The sequence below is a fragment of the Lutra lutra genome, chromosome 10, assembly GCF_902655055.1.
Source record: "Lutra lutra chromosome 10, mLutLut1.2, whole genome shotgun sequence".
Taxonomy (NCBI): domain Eukaryota; kingdom Metazoa; phylum Chordata; class Mammalia; order Carnivora; family Mustelidae; genus Lutra; species Lutra lutra.
The window spans coordinates 56,441,408-56,467,344 of record NC_062287.1 but is presented as its reverse complement, the minus strand read 5'-3'; the positions used below and the strand labels follow the sequence as shown (position 1 = coordinate 56,467,344).

The 25,937-nt window shown below is 38.0% G+C and overlaps 1 protein-coding gene across 5 annotated transcripts in view; it reads right to left on the bottom strand.

Moving 5' to 3' along the window:
* Positions 1–3,345: 3,345 nt before the first annotated feature.
* RAB6A (RAB6A, member RAS oncogene family) overlaps positions 3,346–25,937 on the bottom strand; it is a 129,237-nt gene continuing 106,645 nt past the window's right edge. For all 5 annotated transcript variants that reach the window (XM_047691427.1, XM_047691424.1, XM_047691423.1 and 2 more), the window contains 3 exons: positions 23,360–23,453; positions 6,820–6,886; positions 3,346–5,425 (listed from right to left, as the gene is read on the bottom strand). In XM_047691427.1, the coding sequence (XP_047547383.1) occupies positions 5,361–5,425; positions 6,820–6,886; positions 23,360–23,453 (226 nt within the window). In that variant the 3' untranslated portion in view covers positions 3,346–5,360. The remainder of the gene's footprint in view (positions 5,426–6,819; positions 6,887–23,359; positions 23,454–25,937) is intronic.

Sequence of the window (25,937 nt, the reverse complement as noted above, 5' to 3'; positions counted from 1 at the left end):
TTAAGATTTTATTTGACAGACAGAGATCACAAATAGGCAGAGAGGCAGGCAGAGAGAGAGAGGGAAGCAGGCTCCCTGTTAAGCAGAGAGCCTGATGCAGGGCTCGATCCCAGGACTCTGGGATCATGACCTCAGCCAAAGGCAGAGGCTTTAACCCACTGAGCCACCCAGGTGCCCCTACATATCACTTCTTTATCCGTTCATCTATCAATGGACACTTAGGCTGCTTCCATAGTTTGGCTCTTGTAAATAATGCTGCTATAAACACAGGGGTACCTGTGTCCCTTTGAATTAGTGTTTTTGTATTCTTTGGGTAACTAGCCAGTAGTGTGATTACTGGATCATAGGGTAGTTCTGTTTTTAACTTTTTGAGGAAAACTCCATACTGTCTTCCACAGTAGCTGCACCAGTTTGCATTCCCACCACAATGCACAAGGGTTCCTTTTTCTCCACATCTTGCCAACACTTGTTTCTTATATGCAGATTTTGACTGCAGAGGAGTCAATGTCCTAAACCTTGCATTGTTCAAGGGTCAACTGTATGTTAAAACCCTAATATTCCACAAAAAAAATTGTTAGAGCTAATAAAACAAATTTAGCAAAGTTGCGGGATACAAATCAACAAAAAAATCAGTTGCATTTCACCACACTAGCACTGAACAATCCAAAAAGGAAATTAAGAAAAGATTCCACTTAAAACAGCACCAAAAGGAGGTAAAATACTTAGGAGTAAACCTAATTACCATGACGTGAAAGACTTGTATGCTGAAAACTACGACACCACTGAAAGAAATTGAAGATATAAATAAATGTCATGTGTTATGGTCTGAATGTTTATCTACCTCAAAACTCATACATGGATGGGGCGCCTGGGTGGCTCAGTGGGTTAAGCCGCTGCCTTCGGCTCAGGTCATGATCCCAGGTCTTGGGTTCGAGCCCCACATCGGGCTTCCGCTCAGCAGGGAGCCTGCTTCCTCCTCTCTCTCTGCCTGCCTCTCTGCTTACTTGTGATTTCTGTCAAATAAATAAATAAAATATTAAAAAAAAAAAACACGCATACATGGAAATCTTAATCCCCCAAAGATGGCATTCCTAGGTGGGGTTTGGGAAGGGTCCTTAAATCATGAGGGGTGGAGTCCTCATAAATGGTATTAATGACTTAAGAGAGGCTCCAGAGATCTCTTGCCCATTCTGCCATGTGAGTATAACCACAAGAGTCTGTGACCCAAAGGAGGTCTCATGACTATGCTGGCACCCTAATTTCATTGGACTTCTGGGCTCCAGAAGTATAAGCAATAAATACCTGCTGTTTATGAGCTACCCAGTCTGTGGTATTTTCTTAGAGCAGCCCGAAAAGACTGAGACAGAAAAACTGGAACCAAGAAGTGGGACCGCTCCTAAAACAAATACCTAAAAATGTGGAAGAGGCTTTGGAACTGGGAAATGGGCTGAGGTTGGAAGAGTTTGGAGGTGCATGCCAGAAACAGCCTACATTGATTGCGGTGAATGGATTGTTAAGGATAATTCTCCTGATGGCTCAGGAGAAGATAAGAGCTGTAGAGAAAAGTGTCAATCTTGGAGAATACTTGCAGTTGTGACCAAAGTAGTGGTAGAAATATGGAGGGGAAAGGTCATTCTGATGAGGTCTCTGACAGAGAAAAGGCTATCCTTAATATAAGGTGCCCAAGAACTTGGCTGAAATTGTGTTCATGTCCTAGTTTTTTGTAAGGTAGAACTTGTGAATGATGAATTGATATTTGGCTGAAGGAATTTCTAAGCAAAACGTTGAAGGGATAGCTTGACTTCTCTTGAATGCTTACAGTAAAATGAAAGAGAAAAATGATTTAAAGGTGAGATTTTTTTTAACTGCAGAATAATTGACATACACTATTATGTTTCAGGTGTACAACATAGTGATTCAACAGTCATATGCATTACAAAATGCTCACCAATGTGGTTACCATCTATCATTATACAAAGTTGTTACAATATTATTGACTATAATTTCCTACCTTATACTTTTCATCTCTGTGAATTATTTTATAACTTAGAGCTTGTATTTCTTTTTTTGTCTTTTAACATATTTTGTTTTTATTAACATATAATGTATTATTTGCCCCAGGGTTGCAGGTCTGTGATCATCAGGCTTACACACTTCACAGCACTCAACCATAGTACATACCCTCCCCAATGTCCATAACCCAATTAGTTTGTATTTCTAATCCCATTCAACTATTTTGCCTATCCCCCCTCCCCTAACAAGTTTGCTCTGCATTTCTATCTACTTCTGTTTTTATTTGAAGTGTAATTGACATATAGTAATAGTTTCAGAGTATACTTATCATGATGAATCGAAGTAATGATTCAACAATTCCTAAAGGTGGAATTCTTAATCAAAGGGAGGCAGAATTCAAAATTCAGAAAATTCTCAGCCTATCAGTATTGAAAGAATAAGAAAACTAACTTCTGGAGAGAACACGAAGGGTGTGGCCAGATTTAAGATTAGTATGAGACTGCCATCTCACAGAATCTAAGAAATATTCATCAAGACCTGGGGAAACTGGCTGGCCAGTACCTATTCTGTGGACATCTGTACCAATAGTCTGGCCTGTGGCCTCCCTTTCTGTAAGGGAAACAGCTATCATTTGTGCCAAGGCAAGAGTTGGCCCTTTTTCTATAAAGGGCCAGACAGTAAATATTTTTGGCTTTTGGAGCAGTAAGTTCTATCACAACTACTGAACTCCACCTTTGTATTGAGTTCCAATAAAACTTAATTTAAAACACGTAAAAGGTTGGATTTTGTGGGAGGGCAATAGTTTGCTATCCCTGTCCCTATGCCAAGGTGGGTTAGGAGGAGGCAAAAGCAGAACGTAAACCAGGTTCTTAATATATTATATTATTGCCTCCACCAGTGGCCCTGTCTTTCAAGTTGTAGCCACTCTCTTACTCTCAATAGCTGAAACCCCACGGGTTTCTTCTTATTGTTGTTTTGTTATTTTCTGGATTTCAAGTTCCCTTTACAGTTCTAAGGAGGAAGTAGGAAACTCATGCTAATTTTACTACCTTGGCAGGAATAGAAAACCAAGTCAATAACTGTTTTTGTTTGTGTTTTATTTATATATTTTTGGCAGCAAAATTGTTTATTAAAAAAAAATCTGGACTATGAACACACTTCACTGCTTCAGTCAAAGAACCCCTAGCCAAATAAAAGGACCAATATTAAAAAGCAGCATAACTGGTTACTGTTTTAAAGATACATAAAAAGAGTCATACACTACAGTGTAGGAAGACAATCACTCCCATGTCAGAAATCACAACTTCTTCCAAATAAAGAATATGACCCATCTGCCATATTGAATTGATATTTATTTCAGGACATGCCATGTCAAAATAAAACAGAAGAGTCAACCCTTGCCTTTAACAATAATATTGTATTATATAAAAGCACTTTACAACTCCATCCCATCTTTTAGTATAAGTTACTGGTATGTGGGCTAATGATTATCTGAAAGCATTTCTCTATTCAGACCCATAATCCAAGTACTCTCTGAATATTATAAGGTGACAATAAGTGGGAATTGGAGAAGAGGAAAGAGAGGGGAATAAGGTTCTCCCAGTTAAGAGGTTTTGTTGCAATGAGGGGATGAAGAAGTGTGAATTTTGTTGTCTTTTCATCCTTATACTGTGTTAAGTAATGCTTACAACGTAAATTCAGCAGGCTTTTCCTGAGCTGTAACTCAGGAATTTTCTTCCTGCAAACAATGTATTTACAAATGTGTTTATTAACTTACACAGCAATCTCACAATAACTAGTAAAGATTAAAATGGTGCACTCCTAGTATATTTCTTTACAGTGTTTTAAGGGAAATATATATTGCCATGGTAATGAAGCTCTAAACAGACTGGACAAAACATCTAAGAATTGAAAGTAGTTAAAAAAAAAAAAAGGCAAAGAAATAAATATCACCAAAGAAAAAAGATTAACTGTAGCTTAAATATAAAACTAAATCACTGGTTAATTAACCAAACTATACAGACCTAATAAAAAGCAAAACCAGCCTGAAAGACCCAACATTAAAAAAAAAAAAAAGTTAAAAAATAAGGCATAAATCTGCATTATATTGAGTTTTATTTCCATTCTCTCCTTTCCCTCTTCTTTGTATGCTTATCCAGATCTGCCTCTAGGGGCTTATAAGAAAACTGTTTCTATTTTCAATCTGACCTCAAATGTCCTGAGCAAAGTATAGTATTTATTATTTTGTTGAGGATTCTTTTGTTGGTAAACTTTAGATATCATTGCTTTTACTGGTTATTATAGTTCTGATCAAGGTGCCAAGTTTAAATTCTTCCACTGGTTCTTCTTAAAGGAATTTGATTCCTATAGCACCTTGACTGCATAGCATTTTTTGGAAAAAAAAAAAAAAAAAAGAAAGAAAGAAAGAAAGAAAACCCCAGAGAAATCTATTGCTTACAAAAGTTTTCTTTTCGTCTCCCCCCTTCTTTTTTTAAACAAAGAGAATAACTTTATCTTGACAATTTTTAAAATCCTGGGAGAAATAGTTCACTGGAAGAATTCAGTATTAAAAACATGTTCTGAAGTAGTGTTACCCTTCTCTCCCAGAGACTAACATGTGAAAGGGTCATCTGTTTTAGTCTGAAACACATTTTATGTTCACTTGACTTGTTAAGTACTCAGTGTATTCATTAGGACTCATTTTGAAGATGCAACAGAACATGTCTTATCCAAGCACTGCCTACTCATGATAGCTGAGTTTTGACCTCGAATAAAGTCTAAGTAATTTATATCACTGCTCAATATTTTGGACATCTTCGTCCAAGGCTAGAACAAGTGGTATCGCTAAATTTGAAGGATCCAATGGGCTTGGTCTGATTGCTGCTTGTCATACCTCATTTCTTTTGATAGAGAGTAAGAACAGGGAATATAGTAAGGGAGAGGTGAGAAAAGCAGAAAGAGATCAAGTTGGTAGGCAAGTGCTGCTATGAACAACTGCTCCTTAACCAAACCACATACTGTTGAAATTTCCATCATTTTGAAGTACATTATCATTAACATTGAAAAGGAAAAAAAAAAGTTGAGAAAATGTATCTAATTTTTAAAGTTATCACTGGAATATGTTGTAATCATTGGCTTTTTGTAAAATATAAATAATGAAGACACTGAACTTTTTTGTGCTTGTGAAGCTAATAGATCATCTCCACGAGACAGGCAGCAATGATGAATTGCAATACGTTATTACTGAAGGGAAAAGGTTCAAGCCAATATTCACACTGCAGTCAATGAAAGAGTAAGGGGGCCAAAGCAGTGAGCTTCTGGAGAAAAGTTAAAGATGCCACGGGGGATTAGCAGGAGCAGCCTCCTTCACTGACTGGTTGCTCCTGAGGCTTTTCCAGTTTTATGTCAATCACTGAAACAAAAGTTAAGGAGCTATAAATGGGAAAGTACAATTCTAACTCGGCTGAACACTGACAACTCTTGCAAGCCCCTTCCATTCCTATTGGCTATAGAGTAGATACAGCCATTATTTCCTATATAGCTAGTTCACTGTATGAGGTGCTCAAATGAAATAAACTTGCCTGTATCTACTAGATGCAACAAGCTTCAGAATAAGGTTAAGCCCTATTCACGGGAATCTGTTCTAAGGAACTTACAGGAGCAAGAAACCATGTAAAAGATGATGCTCCTCATGGGATTATCTATAATGAAAATCTGAAAACAGCCTACAAAAGAATTCTAGCAAAGGAAGAGAATTTAATAAATGATGGGACTTCAACTCTGTAGAACATATTATCCTATTAAAAGTAATTAAGGCAGGGCGCCTGGGTGGCTCAGTGGGTTAAAGCCTCTGCTTTCAGCTCAGGTCATGGTCCCTCCCAGGGTCCTGGGATCGAGCCCCGCATCGGGCTCTGCTCAGCGGGGAGCCTGCTTCCCCCTCTCTCTACTTGTGATCTCTGTCAAATAAATAAATAAGATCTTAAAAAAAAAAAAAGTAATAAAGGCTTAGAAAACAGAAACATTTAGCAGTGGGGAAAGCTGAACACAAAATTCTATGACTTCTATGGCTTAATAAAAATGCATATGGAGGGACACCTGGGTGGCTCAGTTGGTTAAGCTGCTGCCTTCGGCTCAGGTCATAATCCCAAGGTCCTGGGATCGAGTCCCACATTGGACTCCTTGCTCAGTGGGAAGCCTGTTTCTCTCTCTGCCTCTGCCTGCTTGTGCTCCCTCTCTCTCTCTCTCTCTGAAGAGTAAATAAATAAAATCTTTTAAAAAATGCATATGGAAAAACACTAAAGGTAAATATAAAACAATTAAAATATTAAAATTAAAAATCCTTTAAAATAACTATTATTAGATGTACTTCACTATGTCCTGGTCTTTCTGAAAACAGAGGCCACGATAAACCAGACTGAGTTATTTTCTGCCTATGCCAAGCAGAAAGCTTGAATGTTAGAAAAAGCAAGGGAGGAAAATAAAATATATATTGTAGGGAAAAAGCCCAGAGCCAGCAGGACTCAAAATTAAAGGCAGAGGGCTAGGATTCTAAGTTTCCTGTTCATTAAAAATCAAGCACATAAACAAACACACACCTTCTCATTGATTAACTGTAGTGAACAGCAGGCTGCAAAGGGTACACCTGAATCACCAGATCTCTTTGCCACAGAAAACCCTGGAGCTTCTACGCTCCTAAGCCATTAATTCCCGGCTGTAAAAGGCAATAGCATAATATTCCTTAGCTAACCAAGTGGAGCTCTAAAGACTAGTTAATAATAAAATTATCTGATGAAACAAAAAGGATACTGTCTTCTCTGCTTCTATCCTGTGTGCTTTCCATTCCAGGTAAAGCCGCTGCAACACGTCGGAAGAGCTGTGGAAAAAAGAAATGTGGTAATTGGAAGGGAAAATTTAGCAAATGGTATCAAGTGAAAGTGGATGACCACTGGAATGGGTAAGTTAAAAGAGCTTCTGGGTTATTTCTCACTTAGACCTTAGCATAATGAAAGCATGTAAAAATGTCTGTCTATTTTGTAAGTAAGTACTATAGGTTGTATGCCATATACAGAAAGGTATAAAGATATGATCCTTACTTTCCAACTGGTGAGATCAGACATGAACAAACAGCTAAGAAACAGCAAAAATGTCATTTGAGTCATAAAAACATACTCTTAACAACTCAAAGTAAAGACGAAGATTGCTCATTTAGGAAAACTGTAAGTGGCATTCCTATCTTTTATAAACACTATTTTTTTTTAAAGATTTTATTTATTTATTTGACAGAGATCACAAGTAGGCAGAGAAGCTGGCAGAGAGAGATAGGAGGAAGCAGACTCTCTGCTGAGCAGAGAGCCCGATGCGGGGCTTGATCCCAGGACCCTGGGATCATGACCTGAGCCGAAGGCAGAGGCTTTAACCCACTGAGCCACCCAGGCGCCCCAGTATAAACACTTTCTAAAGTCAGCGAGTATACAGTAAAAGTCAGTCTAGTCAAAATTACCGTGAATAGGGAAAGCATTATGTTGGAGACCAACACACCATCTCTCAAATCCAACACAGATGGCTTTTCCTCCATCAACAGAAAAAGTACCAGTGGAAGTGATGGGCTTGTGTCTGAGGTATGACTTATGAAAAATATCTTCAAAGGAGAATCACACTCAAGCCTGACAAGACAGTCACTTTGAGAGGCATGTGGCAACAGAAACTGAAGGAACAAGACTCATACACCCTATTATGTGTCCAATACTAGGTATATACTCACTGGGTAGAATGGCAGGTGAAACTGGCTGATTATTTCAATCATTTCTCTTTTTGGCATGCAGTATAAAATTCCTGAAAGTTAAATGCACGTGTGATGTAACTCCCTTGTACTAAATACCTGCTTGTTTGAGTCATTGTCTCAGGTTCTCTAGGGACAGAGAATTGAATAAAATGTAGCTTTATAATTCAAGGGAGCTCACAGTCTGGTAAGAGAGACAGATGCAAACAATTTGTTACATTACAGTGTGGTAAGTGCCATAAACCAAGGAAATACAAAATGATATAAGAACACAGATATAAGAAGGCCTTTCTTAAGACACTGGAAAATATTCTTTAGGTGGTGACATTTCAGTTGGGATTTAAAGGCAGTTTAAAAATTTCACTTGGAGGGCACCTAGGTGGGTCAGTTGTTAAGCGTCGGCCTTTGGCTCAGGTTTCGATCCCAGGGTCCTGGGACTGAGCCCCATATCAGGCTCCCTGCTCAATGGAGTGCCTGCTTCTCCCTCTCCCTGCTTGTGTGTTCTCTCTCTCTCTGTCAAATAAATAAATAAAATCTCTAAAAACAAAATTTCACGTGGCTGAAAAACATACTATGCAAAAAGTTCTTGGAACTTGAGTGCTTCATATATGTTGCTGAGTTAAAAATGAGAAGGAATAGAAACAATAAGAGGATCAGAGATGAAAGACTAGAACTCTACATAATCTGTTCAGGGAAAGGAATATAGAACAGGAGCAAATGTTTATCTGTAGGAATTGCCTGGTGGGGCAGGATTACGGAAGATTTGAGAAAAAGTGTAACTGTTTTGGTTCTATAAGGTTTAGTGGCATTTTAGAGGTGTGTCAAAGTTAGTCACTAGCCTCAATATTCTTTTCCCTGTCCTTGAAACTACTAAAATCAGAAATGTGTTGACTATACATTATGGTTAGATGGCTAAGTGTTAAAATTACTGAGGCCAAGGGGCGCCTGGTGGCTCAGTGGGTTAAAGCCTCTGCCTTCGGCTCAGATCATGATCTCAGGGTCCTGGGATCGAACCCCGCATCAGGCTCTGCTCGGCAGAGAGTCTGCTTCCCTTCTTCTCTCTCTGCCTACTTGTGATCTCTATCAAATAAATAAATAAAATCTTTAAAAAAAATTACTGAGGCCAAGACTAAGTATCACTATTATAGAGTCAATTTCTGGGATGCACAGTGCCCTTGTATCCCATCCCAAATGTATGCCACATTTGTCACTGCTAGACAATCAAATGCCCAAAGCACGGTCAGAGAAAAGCACAAGGTATATTCAAGAATGTTTAGGTAGTCCAGACTGGCTAGAGCACAGAATATGTAATAGGATTATAAAGAAGCTCTCTATATTAAAGGCCAGATGAAGAAAGACCTGTAAAGGATACAAACTTTGTCCTATGGACAAAAGAAGGCATTAAAAACAACAGTTTGCATTAGGACTTTTATCAGTGATTCTAGTTCTTTTACTATGGCTACAAAGATCTACAAATCACATATTGAAAGTGCTTTACAGACAGGACAGAATGGCAAAAAGCTAAAAACTAAAAGGTGAAGTACAAAGTTTATATTCTGGACAGGCCACTTAGGTGGTGAGGAACTTTATGTTCCTCAGTTTTCTCATCTGTAAAATGGGCTTAAAATAACAGTCTACTTAACTGACCTGATTACTGTGAAAATTTAAGGGAGATCATTAGGTAAACTGCTTAGAACTGATCTGTTATATACAAAGTCTGTAGTAAACAGTAGCTCTATTTCTATTAAAGTCTATTCATGTAATAACTCATGGTCCTGTGGGCTAGGGGAACAGAAACTTTTTCCAAACATTATGAAATTCTGGAGTGAATTCTAGGACTGTAACAAATGCCAAGAGGTGTAACACTCTGCTCTGAAGCTATTTAAAACCGGTCAGTCAGAAAGACCTTCAGAAAATACTAGAGCAGAACTGAAATGTTCCTTCTTAGGAATATTTAGAAATCTTCCCCAAGATCTCATAGTTTGACTCTGACATGAAATATTTATTAAGCTATTTAAAAGTTCAAAACACACAATCTTTTCAGCTCTTAAGGATATCAAAGTTTATTATAGGCTAGCTTAAAAATGTAACAACATGGTTTATAAGTTTTAATGCTTTTAAAAAAGTACATAATTAAAGAAGTCTTTCAGAGATGGTACTGTTATATTCTTACCTGTCTACCTAGTCTCAGAATATAACACAGTATTTAACGTGTTTCTAGAAAGAGTATAAAATTCCAAATTCCAATCAAGAAACTGTAGTACTAAGTACTCCACTATTACAGCTTTGTGACCTCAAGGATATTAATTTCCCTAATCCTTAGATTCTAATAAAAAGGGGGCTACACTTGTGAAGTTCAACTTTTTTTCACCTTTGAAAGTAGTCAGAAACAAGTATTTTAGGAAAGTTTCCTTGAATGGTTATATGTAAAGTCCTTCCCTCTATACCAGTGGTTCTTAATACCTACCATGCATCAACTAAAAGCAAACAAAACCAGATGCTTGGGGCCCACCCACAAAGATTTAACTAACTTGGGGTGGGGCGGGGCCTTTAGTGTTTCACTGAAAGATCTCTGGATGATTCTAATATGCAGCCATGGTTAAAGACCTATGCTGTAACACTAATTTGTAAGAGTGTGAAGTAATCAAAAAAGCTAATACTGAGTGCTTACTTTGTCAGAATCTTCACATTTTCTCATTTTAATCCTCATAGTAACGTGTGAGGAAGATATTAATATCCTCATTTTATAGCCTAGCAGAACTGAGATTTTTTTTTTTTTAAAGATTTGATTTATTTATTTGATAGACAGACATCACAAGTAGGCAGAGAGGTAGGCAGAGAGAGAGGGGGAAGCAGGCTCCCCTCCGAGCAGAGAGCCCGACGTGGGGCTCGATCCCAGAACCCTGGGATCATGACCTGAGCCGAAGGCAGAGGCTTTAACCCACTGAGCCACCAGAACTGAGATTTCAAAGTGTTCTTTTTTTCTACTGCCTTATACGGTTTAGTATAAATGGAAGTTTTGTCTATACGGAAAAGCATTGTGGAAAGGCCTATGTGAAGAAACAGCTAACAATCCCGAGTAAGAGGAATTTGCTTTGTGAAATACTATTACCCATATAAATCACAAACAGAAAAACTTAATCCGTTTGCTAGTACTTAAAAATTTTACCTGTAGTTTTAACCAGTGTATTTGAAAAACTTGGTGTTCCCTCAAAATATTTCAATTAGATTAAAGGAATCAATGCCACTAACTTAAACTCAACCCAGGACATCCTAAAATGAGCCAAGTAAAAGCTTTACAAAAAGTAAAGTTCTATCCTTACAGAAATGTATGTAAGACAGGAAGGAAAAGACCCTAGGGGATTAAGATGTTTTAAATAATCATTAGAGGAAAATCCATTTCTTAAAAGCCAATGATATGCTAAGAGAGACTTCTGCTTCATTAGGAATCACATATGACTAAGACAGGGCCTCCCTTGATCATCCTATCTATATGTAATCTTATTCATTTCTTCAACAAATATACCTCCTTGTGACAACACTGATTTTACATTTCAATAATTTCTGTGGATCTTACTGTCTCTGCAGTATTGGCTAAGCATTTATCATGTATTACCTACCCTTTACTACATAATTTTCATGAGAATGTCACTTTTCTCAACTGTATCATAAGCTTTTTAGAAATTAAGAATCAGGGGCGCCTGGGTGGCTCAGTGGGTTAAAGCCTCTGCCTTCGGCTCAGGTCATGATCGCAGGGTTCTGGGATCGAGCCCCGAATCGGGCTCTCCGCTCAGCGGGGAACCTGCTTCCCTTCCTCTCTCTCTCTCTCTGACTACTTGTGATCTCTGACTGTCAAATAAATAAAATCCTAAAAAAAAAAAAAAGAAATGAAGAATCATATTTTACATAACTTTAAATTCTTCAAAGGAATTACAATGGTCTATAAGACTGTAGGTAATTGACACATGTGAATTAAGGTACAGGATAAAAGTATAAGATGAAGACCTATTATGAGCCAAGAACTACGGCAGACATAGGATATAACGGTATAGAAAAGTCACTACTCCTACCAATGCTTTAAGTACATATGTTTCTCAGCAGGTGTAACACAATTTACACGTACATGCATGTGTGCACAACCCCACTATATGTAAGCTTTTATTGATCTGTTAGTACTTATATACATCAGCTATCACTAATTTTCTTTCAAACAAATCTTTTTCTTCTGACAAGCACTGATAATTTTAGAAGTTAAAGATCAAGAAGTGTTTCTCGGGGCGCCTGGGTGGCTCAGAGGGTTAAAGCCTCTGCCTTCGGCTCAGGTCATGATCCCAGGGTCCTGGGATCGAGCCCCACATCGGGCTCTTTCCTTGGTGGGGAGCCTGCTTCCTCCTCTCTCTCTGCCTGCCTCTCTGCCTACTTGTGATCTCTCTCTGTCCAATAAACAAATAAAATCTTAAAAAAAAAAAAAAAAAAAAAAAAGAAGTGTTTCTCTTCTTTTCCCATTTGCCAGTACTGTAAAATTAGAAAATATAATAAGAAAGGTGACACCCACATACTTAATACTTCACTAAAAGAATGTGTTAATTCTCAGATGAAAAGTCAAGGGAAGTCTTAACTAATTACCTTTTCATTACCATTTCCTTCAGCAATTTAAACACTATACCACTTTCACAAAAGAAAGCAGTATTACTGCATTTTTAAAAGCAGAAAAATAAGGGTTAAAATATTTACCACAGGCTATTTTCTTTTACACTTGATCTTAGCCAAAAGGCCGAGAAGCAACAGGCTATTTTTTTAAAAAGATTTATTTTAGAGAAAGAATGCGGGAGGGGAGAGAAAGAAGGAGAGACTCCTCAAGCAGATTCCCTGGTAAGTACAGAGCCCAACATGGGGTTTGACCAAGGGTTAGATATTTAACCAACTGAGCCACCAAGGTGCCTGCATAAGCTATTTTTCTATGAAATATTGAATGTAATGAAAAATATTACTTAAATATCCTATATAACATAAATGATCATGCTAGGTATTATTATTTATTATAGTTCTAGCCCTCATAGTACTTTTATTAAAAAAAAAACTATAACAATATTTTTAAAGACATAAACAGGGTTTTAGAGTTAAGTGCTTATACAAGGTTAAAGAGCAGAGGAGTGAAGCACAGAACATTTTTAAATAAGAAAAATTAGCAGTATTGGTCAGGAATAAATTTGTTTTATTTTAAGCCAAAATTTTAGGCATTAAGGCCCAATCACCTGAACCACAGTCAGAAATTAATGATGCATCATTAATGAAATTTCTCCTAGAATTGTTTAAAAGGTACACAGAATAATAGAGGAAGTCCATTTTCAGCTTTTATTATGTGTATTATACTCCAGTATACAAGGTAGTAGGGAGAAGGAATCCAATTGGCAAATTAGCAGAAAGCTAGAAAACATCTCTATATGTGGAAAATACAACTAGATGGTACCTTTAATACAAATAAACACATCTTTTTTTTTTTTAAATTTTTTTTTAAAGACTTTATTTATTTATCTGACAGAGAGAGATCACAAGTAGGCAGAGAGTCAGGCAGAGAGAGAGAGGGAAGCAGGCTCCCTGCTGAGTAGAGAGCCCGATGCGGGGCTCGATCCCAGTACCCTGAGATCATGACCTGAGCTGAAGGCAGTGGCTTAACCCACTAAGCCACCCAGGCGCCCCACAAATAAACACATCTATACAAAAAGACTACCATGTAATTTCCAGTGAAAGCACATGATGATTTTCTCAAATAAAATTAGTACAATGCACAATCATCAGAAGTAATTGTGCTTTGCAAACATACAGCTGAACAAACACACACAATGCTTACTTTAACAGGCATGTAAGATTGTGATTCCCAATGTTTTTCAAGACAGTGACTGGACTGTAAAATTTACCTGGTAAATTTCTAAATACCAGTACCATTTCTGAATTGTGACTGACCTACAACAAAAATCTCAGAAGGGGTCTGTGATTATTTCTTCACAGTAATTTCTGTTAATATGTATTACTTATTAACTATATAATTTAAGTAAAAAATCCACTTATTTTGATGATAAATAACATACAGAAAAACCTATGTACATGCTAAATAGTCTCAGTTGTTACATTTATCAGATATTTTAAGTTTTACCTCCCATAAGTTTATTTATTTTTTTTTTAAGATTTTATTTATTTATTTAACAGACAGAGATCACAGGTAGGCAGAGAGGCAGGCAGAGAGAGAGACGGGAAGAAGCATGCTCCCCGCAGAGCAGAGAGCCCGATGCAGGGCTCGATCCCAGGACCCTGGGATCATGACCTGAGCCAAAGGCAGAGGCTTTAACCCACTGAGCCACCCAGGCGCCCCAAGTTTAATTTTTTTAAAGATAATATTTATTTATCTGAAAGTGAGAAAGAGAGAAAGAGGGCTCGTGCACACAGAGGGATGGGGGGAGAAGGAGAGGGAGAGAGATCTCCAGTACTCCCCAGTGAGCAAGGAGCCAGACATAGGGCTCAATCTCACAACCCTGAGATCACGACCTAAGCTGAAATCAAGAGTCCATTTCTTAACCAACTGAGCCACCCAGGCTCCCCTACCCCCCATAAGTTTAATATCACCTCCAGTTTGGGTAATTGCAGACTAACTTGTATAGGACTAACACTCTTGAAGATGGCAATTATTAACTCTGGAAAACTAAAAAAAAACAATTTTTCGAAGGCTCTCAAGAGCAACATTAGGGAGAATTCAACCCTGGGAAGAAGGGAACCCACATTCATTGGGTGAGATCCATGTTTATACAGGTGTTCCCAAGAGCCATTCTTAGCCTGTGCAATATGAGGTGGCCAGAAGTCATGCAGAAAACTACAGTGTTTAAGTTTTGCAGTGTCAGTGGACTGCTAGTGTGGCTGGATTGAGGAAGGAAATAACTAAGGAGGAAGCCAAAAGGAGGAACCCTAAATTCTACACATAAATTTCCTGCAAATCTCAGGTGACTCTTGAATGGTACATATGTAGGAGAGACTGCAAGAAGCCCACCTGAAAGCAATAGCTAGAAGGCTGGAAGAAATGAGCAGAAATTTTAGTTACTATCTGCTCCAGGGATACATTTTAAAACACTTTAGAGTCTGAATCAAACCAAGTCAGAAAAGTTTGATAGATACCTCAGGCTTCCTACAAATCCACCCAAACAAAACATAACATCAAGACTCCACAAATTCAAGGTGATCAGCCAGCAATATAACAACCTGCCATAATAAAACTCAGCATTCTGCAGAGAACAATAACAGAAACCAGAGACTCTATGTATTGTAGACAATGCTGAGCATACAACCAAAAATGACTAGACACGGGGCGCCTGGGTGGCTCAGTGGGTTAAAGCCTCTGCTTTCGGCTCAGGTCATGATCCCAGGGTCCTGGGATCGAGCCCCACATTGGGCTCTCTGCTCAGCAGGGAGCCTGCTCCCCCCCCCCCCCCCCCGCCTGCCTCTCTGCCTACTTGTGATCTCTGTCAAATAAATAAATAAAATCTTTTAAAAAAAAATGACTAGACACACGAAGAAACAGGAAAATTTACCTGGTGGCAAGAGAAAAACAGCCAATAGAAACAGACTCAGAGATGACTCAGATGTTGGATTAGTAGACAACAATTTTAAGGCAACTATTATCAATATGTTCAAGAACTTGAAGGTAACAATTCCACAATGATGAGATGAGGTACTCCAACACAGAAATAGAAACTTAAAGAAATAAAGGAAAAATCTAGGACTGAGTACAGTATCTGAAATGATAAATTCACTGGATGGACTTAACAGCAGTTTAGATAAAGGAGAAAAGGACTACTGAACCTGAAGACACATCAGTAATATTATCCAATCTTAAAAAGAGTACAGAAAGGATAAAAAATAATAGGCAAAGCTTCGGGGACTAGTAGGACAATATCAAGCCATTTAAAAGATGTGCCATTGGAATTCCAGAAGAAGAGGAAAAAAGAAAATGAGAAAGGAAAAATACTTTAAGATAACACATTACAGGGGTGCGTGGGTGGCTCAGTGGCTTAAAGCCTCTGCCTTCAGCTCAGGTCATGATCCCAGGGACCTGGGATTGAGCCCCGCATCAGGCTCTCTGCTCAGCAAGGAGCCTGCTTCCCTTCCTCTCTCTCTGTCTACTTGTGATCTCTATCTGTCAAATAAATAAATAAAATCTTTAAAAAAATATATTTGATTAAACTTTTAAAAATGACAGACAAGCAGATAACAAAAAGCAAATGACAGATATGAACCCAACTGCATTAATAATTACATTAAATCTAAAAAAAAACCCCAAACATTCCAAATAGAAAGCAGAGATTTTTACTTATTTTTTACTTTTTATTTTTTTTAGCAGAGATTTTTTAGACTGGATTTTAAAAAACAGTGAGATCCAACTAAATGCCAATCCAACAGTGACCTTCTTTACAAGGAAAAAGATATACCATGCAAACAATAACCAATAAGAGAACTGGTATGGCTATATTAAGATCAGATAAAGACTTGGAGACAAGGTGGGGCGCCTGGGTGGCTCAGTGGGTTAAGCCGCTGCCTTCGGCTCAGGTCATGATCTCAGAGTCCTGGGATCGAGCCCTGCATCGGGCTCTCTGCTCAGCAGGGAGCCTGCTTCCTCCTCTCTCTCTGCCTGCCTCTCTGCCTGCTTGTGATCTCTCTGTCAAATAAATAAATAAATCTTTAAAAAAAAAAAAAAAGACTTGGAGACAAGGAGTATTATTAGAAAAAAAAGAACTTTTCTTAACGCTAAAAACAAAACAGAACAAAACACACAAAAAAACAATGCATTAGGAAAACAATAATAATCCTAATTACATATGCACTCAATAATAGAATTTCCAAATAGGAAGTAAAGCTGACAGAACTAAATGGCAAAACAGGCAAATACAAATGTTGCTGTATATTTGAATACCTCCCTTCTCAGTAACTGACAGGACTACAGACAAAAAATTAATAAGACTATGTAAGTTATGAACAATGCTATCAACTGTCTTGATATAACGGATACTTATAAAATATTATACCTGACAACTATACAAAAACATTATTTTCCAGTTATGTCTTATGTCTTATTCACTAAGACAGACCATATGCTAGGCCATAACACAAATCTCAATAAATTATGAATGACTAAAATGTTACATGGTGTAGTCTATGACCACAACAGAATTAAATCAGAAGCTGTAACAGTAAGAGATCTAGAAATGCCCCAATTATTTGGAAATTATTTCTATATCTTCACTGATGTAGTCCTTACATCTACATCAACATTTATCAAAATTCATCTAAATGTAAACTTAAGATGTGTACATTTCACTGTACATAAATGTTTACCCCAATAATTAATGGGAAAAAAAGTTCAATGTATGTTTAGCTGAATTCAAAGAAACTCAAGGGGCAGGAGTATCCACATCTAAATTGCAGTGAAAATACAGAAGTATAATACCTCATGTAACCTAGATTCTCTAAGCTTGTTCCATGTCTTGGAAAATTCTTTTTTTTTTTTTTTAATTTTTAAAAGATTTTATTATTTGTCAGAGAGAGAGAGAGAGAGAGAGCACGCACAAGTAGACAGAGTGGCAGGCAGAGGCAGAGAGAGAAGCAGGCTCCCCGCCAAGCAAGGAGCCCGATGCGGGACTCAATCCCAGGACCCTGGGATCACAACCTGACCTGAAGGCAGCGGCTTAACCCACTGAGCCACCCAGGCATCCCATGTCTTGGAAAATTCTTAAGACCAAGTCAACCTCATTAAACAGATTTTTTTTCTTACAGCATAACATGGCAGCTCTAAGTATCTGCTCAAAAAATACAGCATATTATTCTTCCATTCAATAAACATTAATGAGTTCAGTATGATAGGAGGCAGAAGTAACAAAAAAATTTCTATATTAAAAGAAAGAAGGGGTGCTACTTCAATAACTAGGAAAGGCATTTGATCTACACTTGATTATGTCTGAACCAAGTTTTTAATTACAAATAACAGGGAAGAAACAGAATTTTGGAAGAGGGACAGTAACACAATGGAAATATGGGAACACAGTAAACCTGGGGGACTTTAAGCAGTGTAGTACACTGTGTAGTGTACAGTGGCTGAAGATCAAGACTTTGAGCAGCAGGGCATAGCATACTAAGGACTTGGTTTAAAATTCAGCATAAGGGGGCGCCTGGGTGGCTCAGTGGGTTAAGCCGCTGCCTTCGGTTCAGGTCATGATCTCAGAGTCCTGGGATCGAGCCCCGCATCGGGCTCTCTGCTCAGCGGGGAGCCTGCTTCCTCCTCTCTCTCTGCCTGCCTCTCTGCCTGCTTGTGATCTCTCTGTCAAATAAATAAATAAAATCTTTAAAAAAAATAAAATAAAATTCAGCATAAAATTCACAAGTAACCTAGGGTGCCTGGGTGGCTCAGCTGGTTAAGCGACTGCCTTCAGCTCATGTCACGATCCCAGAGTCCTGGGCTCCCTGCTCCTTGGAGAGTCTGCTTCTCCCTCTGACTTTCTCCCCTCTCATGCTCTCTCTCACTGTCTCTCAAATAAATAAATAAAATCTTTTTTTTTTTAAATTTTATTTATTTATTTATTTGACAGAGAGAGATATCACAAGTAGGCGGAGAGGCAGGCAGAGAGAGAGGAAGAAGCAGGCTCCCTGCTGAGCAGAGAGCCCGATGTGGGGCTCGATCCCAGGACCCTGGGATCATGACCTGAGCCAAAGGCAGAGGCTCTAACCCACTGAGCCACCCAGGCGCCCCTAAATAAATAAAATCTTAAAAAAAAAAATTCACAAGTAACCTGATTAAATCTGCCATTTAAAAAAAATATTTTATTTATTTATTTGACACAGATAGATTTATTTATTTATTTGACAAGTAGGCAGAGAGGCAGGCAGAAAGAGAGGGAGAAGAAGACTTCCTGCTGAGCAGAGAGCCTGATCTGGGACTTGATCCCAGGACCCTGAGACCATGGCCTGAGCTGAAGGCAGAGGCTTAACCCTCTGAGCCACCCAGGCACCCCTAAATCTGCATTTTAAAATAATCAATGATAGCAGAATAGAGGGTAATCTAAAGTGGGGTAAGATTTAAGGCAGGTATCAGTTAATAAGCTATGGCAGCAGGCAAGCAACAGACAAAAGGGCCTTTATATAGCAGAATCAACAAAAGTAGGTATCTTTAAAAAAACAAAACTTTTTTTTACAGAGAGATAAGAAAGAGAGCACACAAGCAGAGGGAAGAGCAGAGGGAGAGGGAGAAGCAGAATCCTTGCTCAACAGGGAGCCCGACATGTGGCTCAATCCCAAGATCCCAGGATCATAATGGGAGATGGACACCCAACCAACTGAACCACCCAGGCACCCCTTGTGAAGACATATTTTGGCACTGGAATATGTAATATTTAATTCCTCATGTACAAATTTGGATTCTACCTAAGACTGAGCCTCTTAAATGTAGGAGTCTCTCTTTGGTATCTAGCAGGGATTAGAGAATTAATACATATCCGAACAATTATCAAACTGAACAGATTTGACATACTTGCTCAATCATATCCGTGGCTTACCAAGTCTTTTTACAGAGTATAGTTTGCATAAGAAATCCTGAGATTCTTATTAAAAATGTAGATTTTCAGGGCGCCTGGGTGGCTCAGTGGGTTAAGCCTCTGCCTTCAGCTCAGGTCATGGTCTCAGGGTCCTGGGATTGAGGCCCGCACCGGGCTCTCTGCTCAGCAGGGAGCTTGCTTCCTCCTCTTTCTCTGCCTGCCTCTCTGCCTACTTGTGATCTCTCTCTCTCTCTGTCAAATAAATAAATAAAATCTTTAAAAAAATAAGAAAAATAAAAAAAATAAAAATGTAGATTTTCAGGGTACTAACCTAGCCTTACTGAATCATTATCCAGAAGCAGTGCCCCAGGAACCCATTATATTATATAAGTTCTAGGTAACTATTATGCACATTAAAGTTTAAAATCATTAAGCAATTCTCGGGGCACCTTGGTGGCTCAGTGGGTTAAAGCCTCTGCCTTTGGCTCAGGTCATGATCTCAGGGTCCTGGGATCGAGCCCCGCATTGGGCTCTCTGCTCAGCAGGGAGCCTGCTTCCTCCTCTCTCTCTGCCTGCCTCTCTGCCTACTTGTGATCTCTGTCTGTCAAATAAATAAATAAAATCTTTTAAAACAACAACAACAAAAACCAAACAAACAAAAAAAAATCATTAAGCAATTCTCTAATCCTAGGAGATCTTCCTGGGGACATCTGCCATTCTATAAACCTCTGTCCTTTCTTACCTTTGTTTGGATATCAGGTACTATATTTTCTACCAGAGATAGGATGGAGGAAAAACACATTCCTAATCTCAACAGTAAGTAAGCTGTATGAGTTTCAAAAATACCTGTCTTAGGAAAAACTTCTGTCACCAATTTCCCCCCCACTGCCAAAGTTTCCAATGGCATGATAAACATTAGATTTGCAAAATAAGCACTGAACTCAAACCACACAAGGTACACTGTCCAGAGTTAGGAACTGGACAGTGGTTATTTTGTAGATTTGATTTAGATTTCATTTAGGAAAATTTGAGTTTTTCCATATACCTAATATATCAAGTGATAGCAAAGGGAATGGTTTTGTTTGTTGTTGTTGTTGTTTTCCCTTAATGCTGGGGTGATTTATAGTGCAACTAAAAGAAAAAAAATTTTCTTCCATTTCTAGTCACTTAAATAATTTTTTAAATGATACCCTATTTGTTTAGTTTTTAAGCTCCTTTATAAAAACAAACTCAAAAAAAATTTTTTTTAATTAAAAAACAAACAAAAAACACAGGGGTGCCTGGGTGGCTCAGTGGGTTAAAGCCTCTGCCTTCGGCTCAGGTCATGATCTCAGGGTCCTGGGATCAGGCCCCGCATCAGGCTCTCTGCTCAGCAGGGGGCCTGCTTCCCCCCCCACCCCGTCTCTCTGCCTGCCTCTCTGTGTACTTGTGATCTCTCTCTCTCTCTGTGTCAAATAAATAAATGAAATCTTAAAAAACAAAAAACAAAAAAAAACCCCACAAATTCAAGGAATAGCCAACCCATAATAAGTAATGTGGTGTATTTCTTAGCTAATATTTAAAATCAGTCAGTAATTTTCCCACATGATAGAAATATATTCCGTAAGATTAATCACTGACAAAGGGGAAGATTTTAACCTATTATTTAAATGTACTTATTAACATAAGCTTTAAATTCTTTTCTTGGTTTCATTCTCTCAATTGATAGGGGGAAGAGGCCGTGTGTCCAGAATTTTTGTCTTTTTTTTGGGAGGGGGTAAGGTTTTATTTACTTATTTGAGAGAGAAAGAGAGCATGAGCAAGGGGAGGGGCAGAGAGAGGGAGAAGCAGACTCTCTGCTGAGCAGGGAGCCTGATGTGAGACTCAACCCCAGGACCTTGGCTTCATGACTTGAGCTGAAGGCAGATGCTTAACCAACTGAAGCATCTAGGTGCCCTCAGGATTTCTTTCTTAAAAAATTACATAAGATGACAAAGCGAAGCTCTATAAATATTGAAATAAATTCTAATATACTATCGTACTCCCTATAAAGTAGAAAGTAATGGTTTTTGTGAGTTAAGAAAGAAGCTACAAAAAAAAAAATTAAAAGGCAGCTCTATTCCAAAAATTGAAAACAGTAATTTTGATCATATTAATATTTAAAAGATAATAAAATCAAGTCCCAACAGAATTAGGAACTTCACCAAAAATCACATGTTCAGACATATCATCTAAATAAAGAAAAATAATAAAATAGCAAATAGGTTTTGAATTCAGGGTAGGGCTAATTTAAAAGAATTCCCTCTTCATTATCACTGGCTTGCTGTTATCTATTTGTATGGGTCAGGGCTTTTAGAAAAAATTATGTGCCTACTGCTAAAAAAGTTTTAAAATCAGATTGTGGTAATGGTTGCACAATGCTTTACATCTACTAAAAATATCTCCTGAGTTGTATATTTAAAACAAGTGAATTTTGTGGTATGGAAATTATGCTTCAATAAAGCTGTTAAAAAATTATATGTGTTTATAAAATATAGCAAATGAATGCCAAATCTCATTTTCTCCACATCCCAAGAGTTATCTTAACTTAGAAGCAATTAAATGTCATGAAGATACTAGGTATCACTAGTGACCACTAGTGACCACCACATGCTGATGATCTGAGACTTCCGAACCTGTGAGACCACTCAGAGTCAGATGTAGGGGGCCATAGTTTAGACATTAATCCAGACTGAAAAACGTCTCAGAAGGCCATAATTTGACATATAATATGCAACTAGTTCATTCATATCCATATCAAAATGTCATTATTAGATGAAAGCTAGATGAAGTTACCTACTGCTTTGTCCTTGAATGGTGATAATAATTGTGCTAACACTTCTGTTACTCAAGTTTTTTAACTATCTGTGGTTCCTATGAGTTCATGAGTTCATTTACTTATCATTTTCTAAATTCCACAGACATTGTAGGTCCTGGGAATATATAATTTTGATGGGAGAAATATTTCCAACATAATGTGGTAAGTTCCAGGACAATGGTTTCACAAGGGTCAGGGGTCCGAGAAAACAAAGAAAAGTACCATTTATTATTGGTAAATAAAATAGCCTACAGGTATGATATGGGAAAGAAAGTGAAAACAATATAAAGAATTTTTCATAAAAGTCAACTTATTCAGGTTAAACGATTTTATTTTAACCTTCTATTGATCACTTAGAAATGAAAAAACTACTTATTGGTTTGAAAATCCTATAAATCTGGGACCACTACTCTATCTTGTAGAAAACGGTTTGATAATGTGAGGTGCCCCCCCCATTTTCCAGCTCCCCCAAAACATTCCTTTATAAACACTGTTAGAACAATAGCAGGTTACTAAGGATGAAGTAACCAGAATATACTTTCACAACTACAACCAAAATATCACTCTCGACAGCAAATACTTGCTTTCTTTTTTTTTTTTTTTTTTAAAGATTTTATTTATTATTTATTTGAGAGAGAGACAGTGAGAGAGAGCATGAGCTAGGAGAAGGTCAGAGAGAGAAGCAGACTCCCCGTGGAGCTGGGAGCCCGATGCGGGACTCGATCCCGGGACTCCAGGATCATGACCTGAGCCGAAGGCAGTCGTCCAACCAACTGAGCCACCCAGGCGTCCCTACTTGCTTTCTTTTATCATTAAACCCTTAAAAATAGAAAAAAAAATTTTTTTAAATTTACCTTAAAACAATCCAGTAGGGATGTAGTGAGGGTAGGGTAAGTTTACAACCTTGCAATCATAATGAAAATAGTTGTCCTGTGCACAATCTTAAGTTTGTCAACCCTTTTCTCCTTTTCCAAAATCTATGCCACATTTGTATTTTTTCACTGGGTAGTATGTTGCTAGTTCATGAGACCTGCTGTTGCCAACTAGAAGAAAATCTTTTTTTTTTTTTTTAGAAGAAAATCTTATAGCAGGGATACTCACACAATTATTTCATAATAGTTTTTCAATTTGATAACCTCAACCCAATACTCCAAGATCACTTACCTGTTTAACATTGTAACCTGCTTTTGCACTTGTTTCAATAAACATAACATTCAGCTCTTTGGCTTTCCTTTCTCCTTCCTCAATTGATACTTGCCTGTAAAAAAAATTTTAAAGATAAATTCTTCTTTTTGCAAATCTGATATTATAAAGATGATAAACAAGATTCTGAAAAGAACTTTTCTTGACAGGGTGCTAGTTATCAGGTGAGACTAGTTTGAAGATTCATTAAGCTGCAGTACACTTAAAATTTGTGCACTTCAGTGTATATGTTATACATAACTAAACAATTTTTTAAAAAGGAATTTTTTTAGTGATTTGCTTTTACTTGGCAGGGCTCATCCTATAATTTTTTTTTTTTAAGATTTTATTTATTTATTTGAGAGAGGGAGAGAGAGCATGAGAAGGGAGAAGCAGACTCCCCAAGGAGCCTGATGTGGGACTCAATCCCAGAACTCCAGGATCATGACCTGAGCTGAAGGCAGTGGCTTAACCAACTGAGCCACCCAGGCATCCCATTTTTTTTGTTTTTAAAAACTTAATATCTGGCTATTTTCTGTTCATATTAGATCATAATAATTTAGCCTTATGATTAAAAACTTCAGGTAAAATAATTTTTCATGACCAATTTGTCAATCTGCTACTATAATTTACATAACCACTCCCAAATTGTTAAAAATGTTTTTTCCAAATTTTATACTACTGTGAAAATGCTACTATAAACATCTTGACATAATATTTTGTGCACTGTGGGTCATTTCTTCAGGATGGATTTTGTGGATTTCTCTAAGTGGAATAAGTGAGTCAAAAGACATGTATGTTAAAGTCTCTTGATACATTTTATAGGGCTTTTGGTAATGCATGATAATTAGCAGTGTCTCTCAAACTGTAATACACTCTTCAAGTGAAACATTATGTCACTTATCTTGGTATTCCTAGTGCCTAGCGGGCACACAGGTTTGTTTGTTTGTTTGTTTTAAGATTTTATTTATTTGACAGACAGAGATCACAAGTAGGCAGAGAAGCAGGCAGAGAGAAGAGAGAGAGGGAAGCAGGCTCCCTGCTGAGCAGAGAGCCCGATGTGGGACTCCATCCTAAGATCCTGGGATCATGACCTGAGCCGAAGGCAGAGGCTTAACCCACTGAGCCACCCAGGTGCCCCCACACAAGTGTTTAATAAATATGCAAATATTCTAATTAAATGGATCTAAAATATCAGCTGACAAACCCTGCTTCCTACAATACAGAGAACCAAAGCAATACAAGAGAATTTCCACAAGCTCTCACCAAATCTATCCACTGATCTACATGTGTGTATCTTTATATTCTACCTCTAGTCCTGCTACTATGGAGGAAACTGTCCTTACTCCCAGACTTATACCTCTGCACTAGATTCCACTATCTTCTTATTTATAAGAAGATACTACTCTAGAAATTCTCCACTCTCTGGAAAAGTCAGGAAAGAAGAAAATGAATATTCTAAGCAAAGAGAACATCACAATATTCTCTTATACAATCCAAGTGTTAATGTTTTGCTACATCTGCTTGTTTTATCCTCATTCTCTATGTATTTACACGTGTATATACATTTTAAAAAACACACATTTGAAAAATAAGTTGACAATCTGCAGATCTTTAGCCCTAAATATACCTACAGAATTAATTAATTAATTGGTTAATTAATTGATTTAAGATTTTATCTATTTACCTGACAGAGAGAGACCATGAGAGAAGGAACATAAGCAGGGGAAGTGGGAGAGGGAAAAGCAGGCTTCCTACAGAGCAGGGAGCCAGACACTGGGCTCGATCCCAGGAACCTGCCCTAAAACTTACTCCTTGGATCTTGTCTCTATTTACAATCTCTCCTTTGGTGATCTCATACAGTCTTGTGGCTTTAAATACCATCTACATGCTGATTACTTTCAAACTTACATATCTAGCCTGGACGGCTACTCTGAACTCCAGACTCCAATATCCAATTGCCTACCTGACACCTAATTAGATGTTAGGATATCTAATACCAAGTCTGAATGAATGAATGAATTTATGAGGGGGAGGGAAGGACGGAGGGAGGGGGAAGTGAGAGAATCTTAAGCAGGCTCCATGCCCAGCTCTGGGCCCAAAGCCGGGCTCCATCTCACAACCCTAAGATTATGACCTGAACCTAAATCAGGAGTGAGACATTTAACCAACTGAGCCACCCAGGCATCCCCTAGCAATTCTAAATTTAAAATGACCAAGACTTGGTTGGGCAGCTGCCTTTGATTCAGGTCATGATCCTGGAGTCCCAGGATCCAGTCCCACATCAGGCTCCCTGCTCAGCAGGCAATCTGCGTCTCCCTCTGCCACTTCCCCCCGCCTCATGAGCTAACATGCTCTCTCTCTCATTCTTTCAAATAAATAAATAAAATCTTTTGAAAAGGTAATAATAAAAGAAAATGACCAAAACTGAAGTCATGATATACCATCCCAAACCATCTCTTTATGTAGTCTCTCCCTATCTCAGTTAATGACAATTACTTAGGCTAAGAATCTAAGTGTCATTTTGACTTCAACTTCTCCCTCACTGCATATTCTGGCA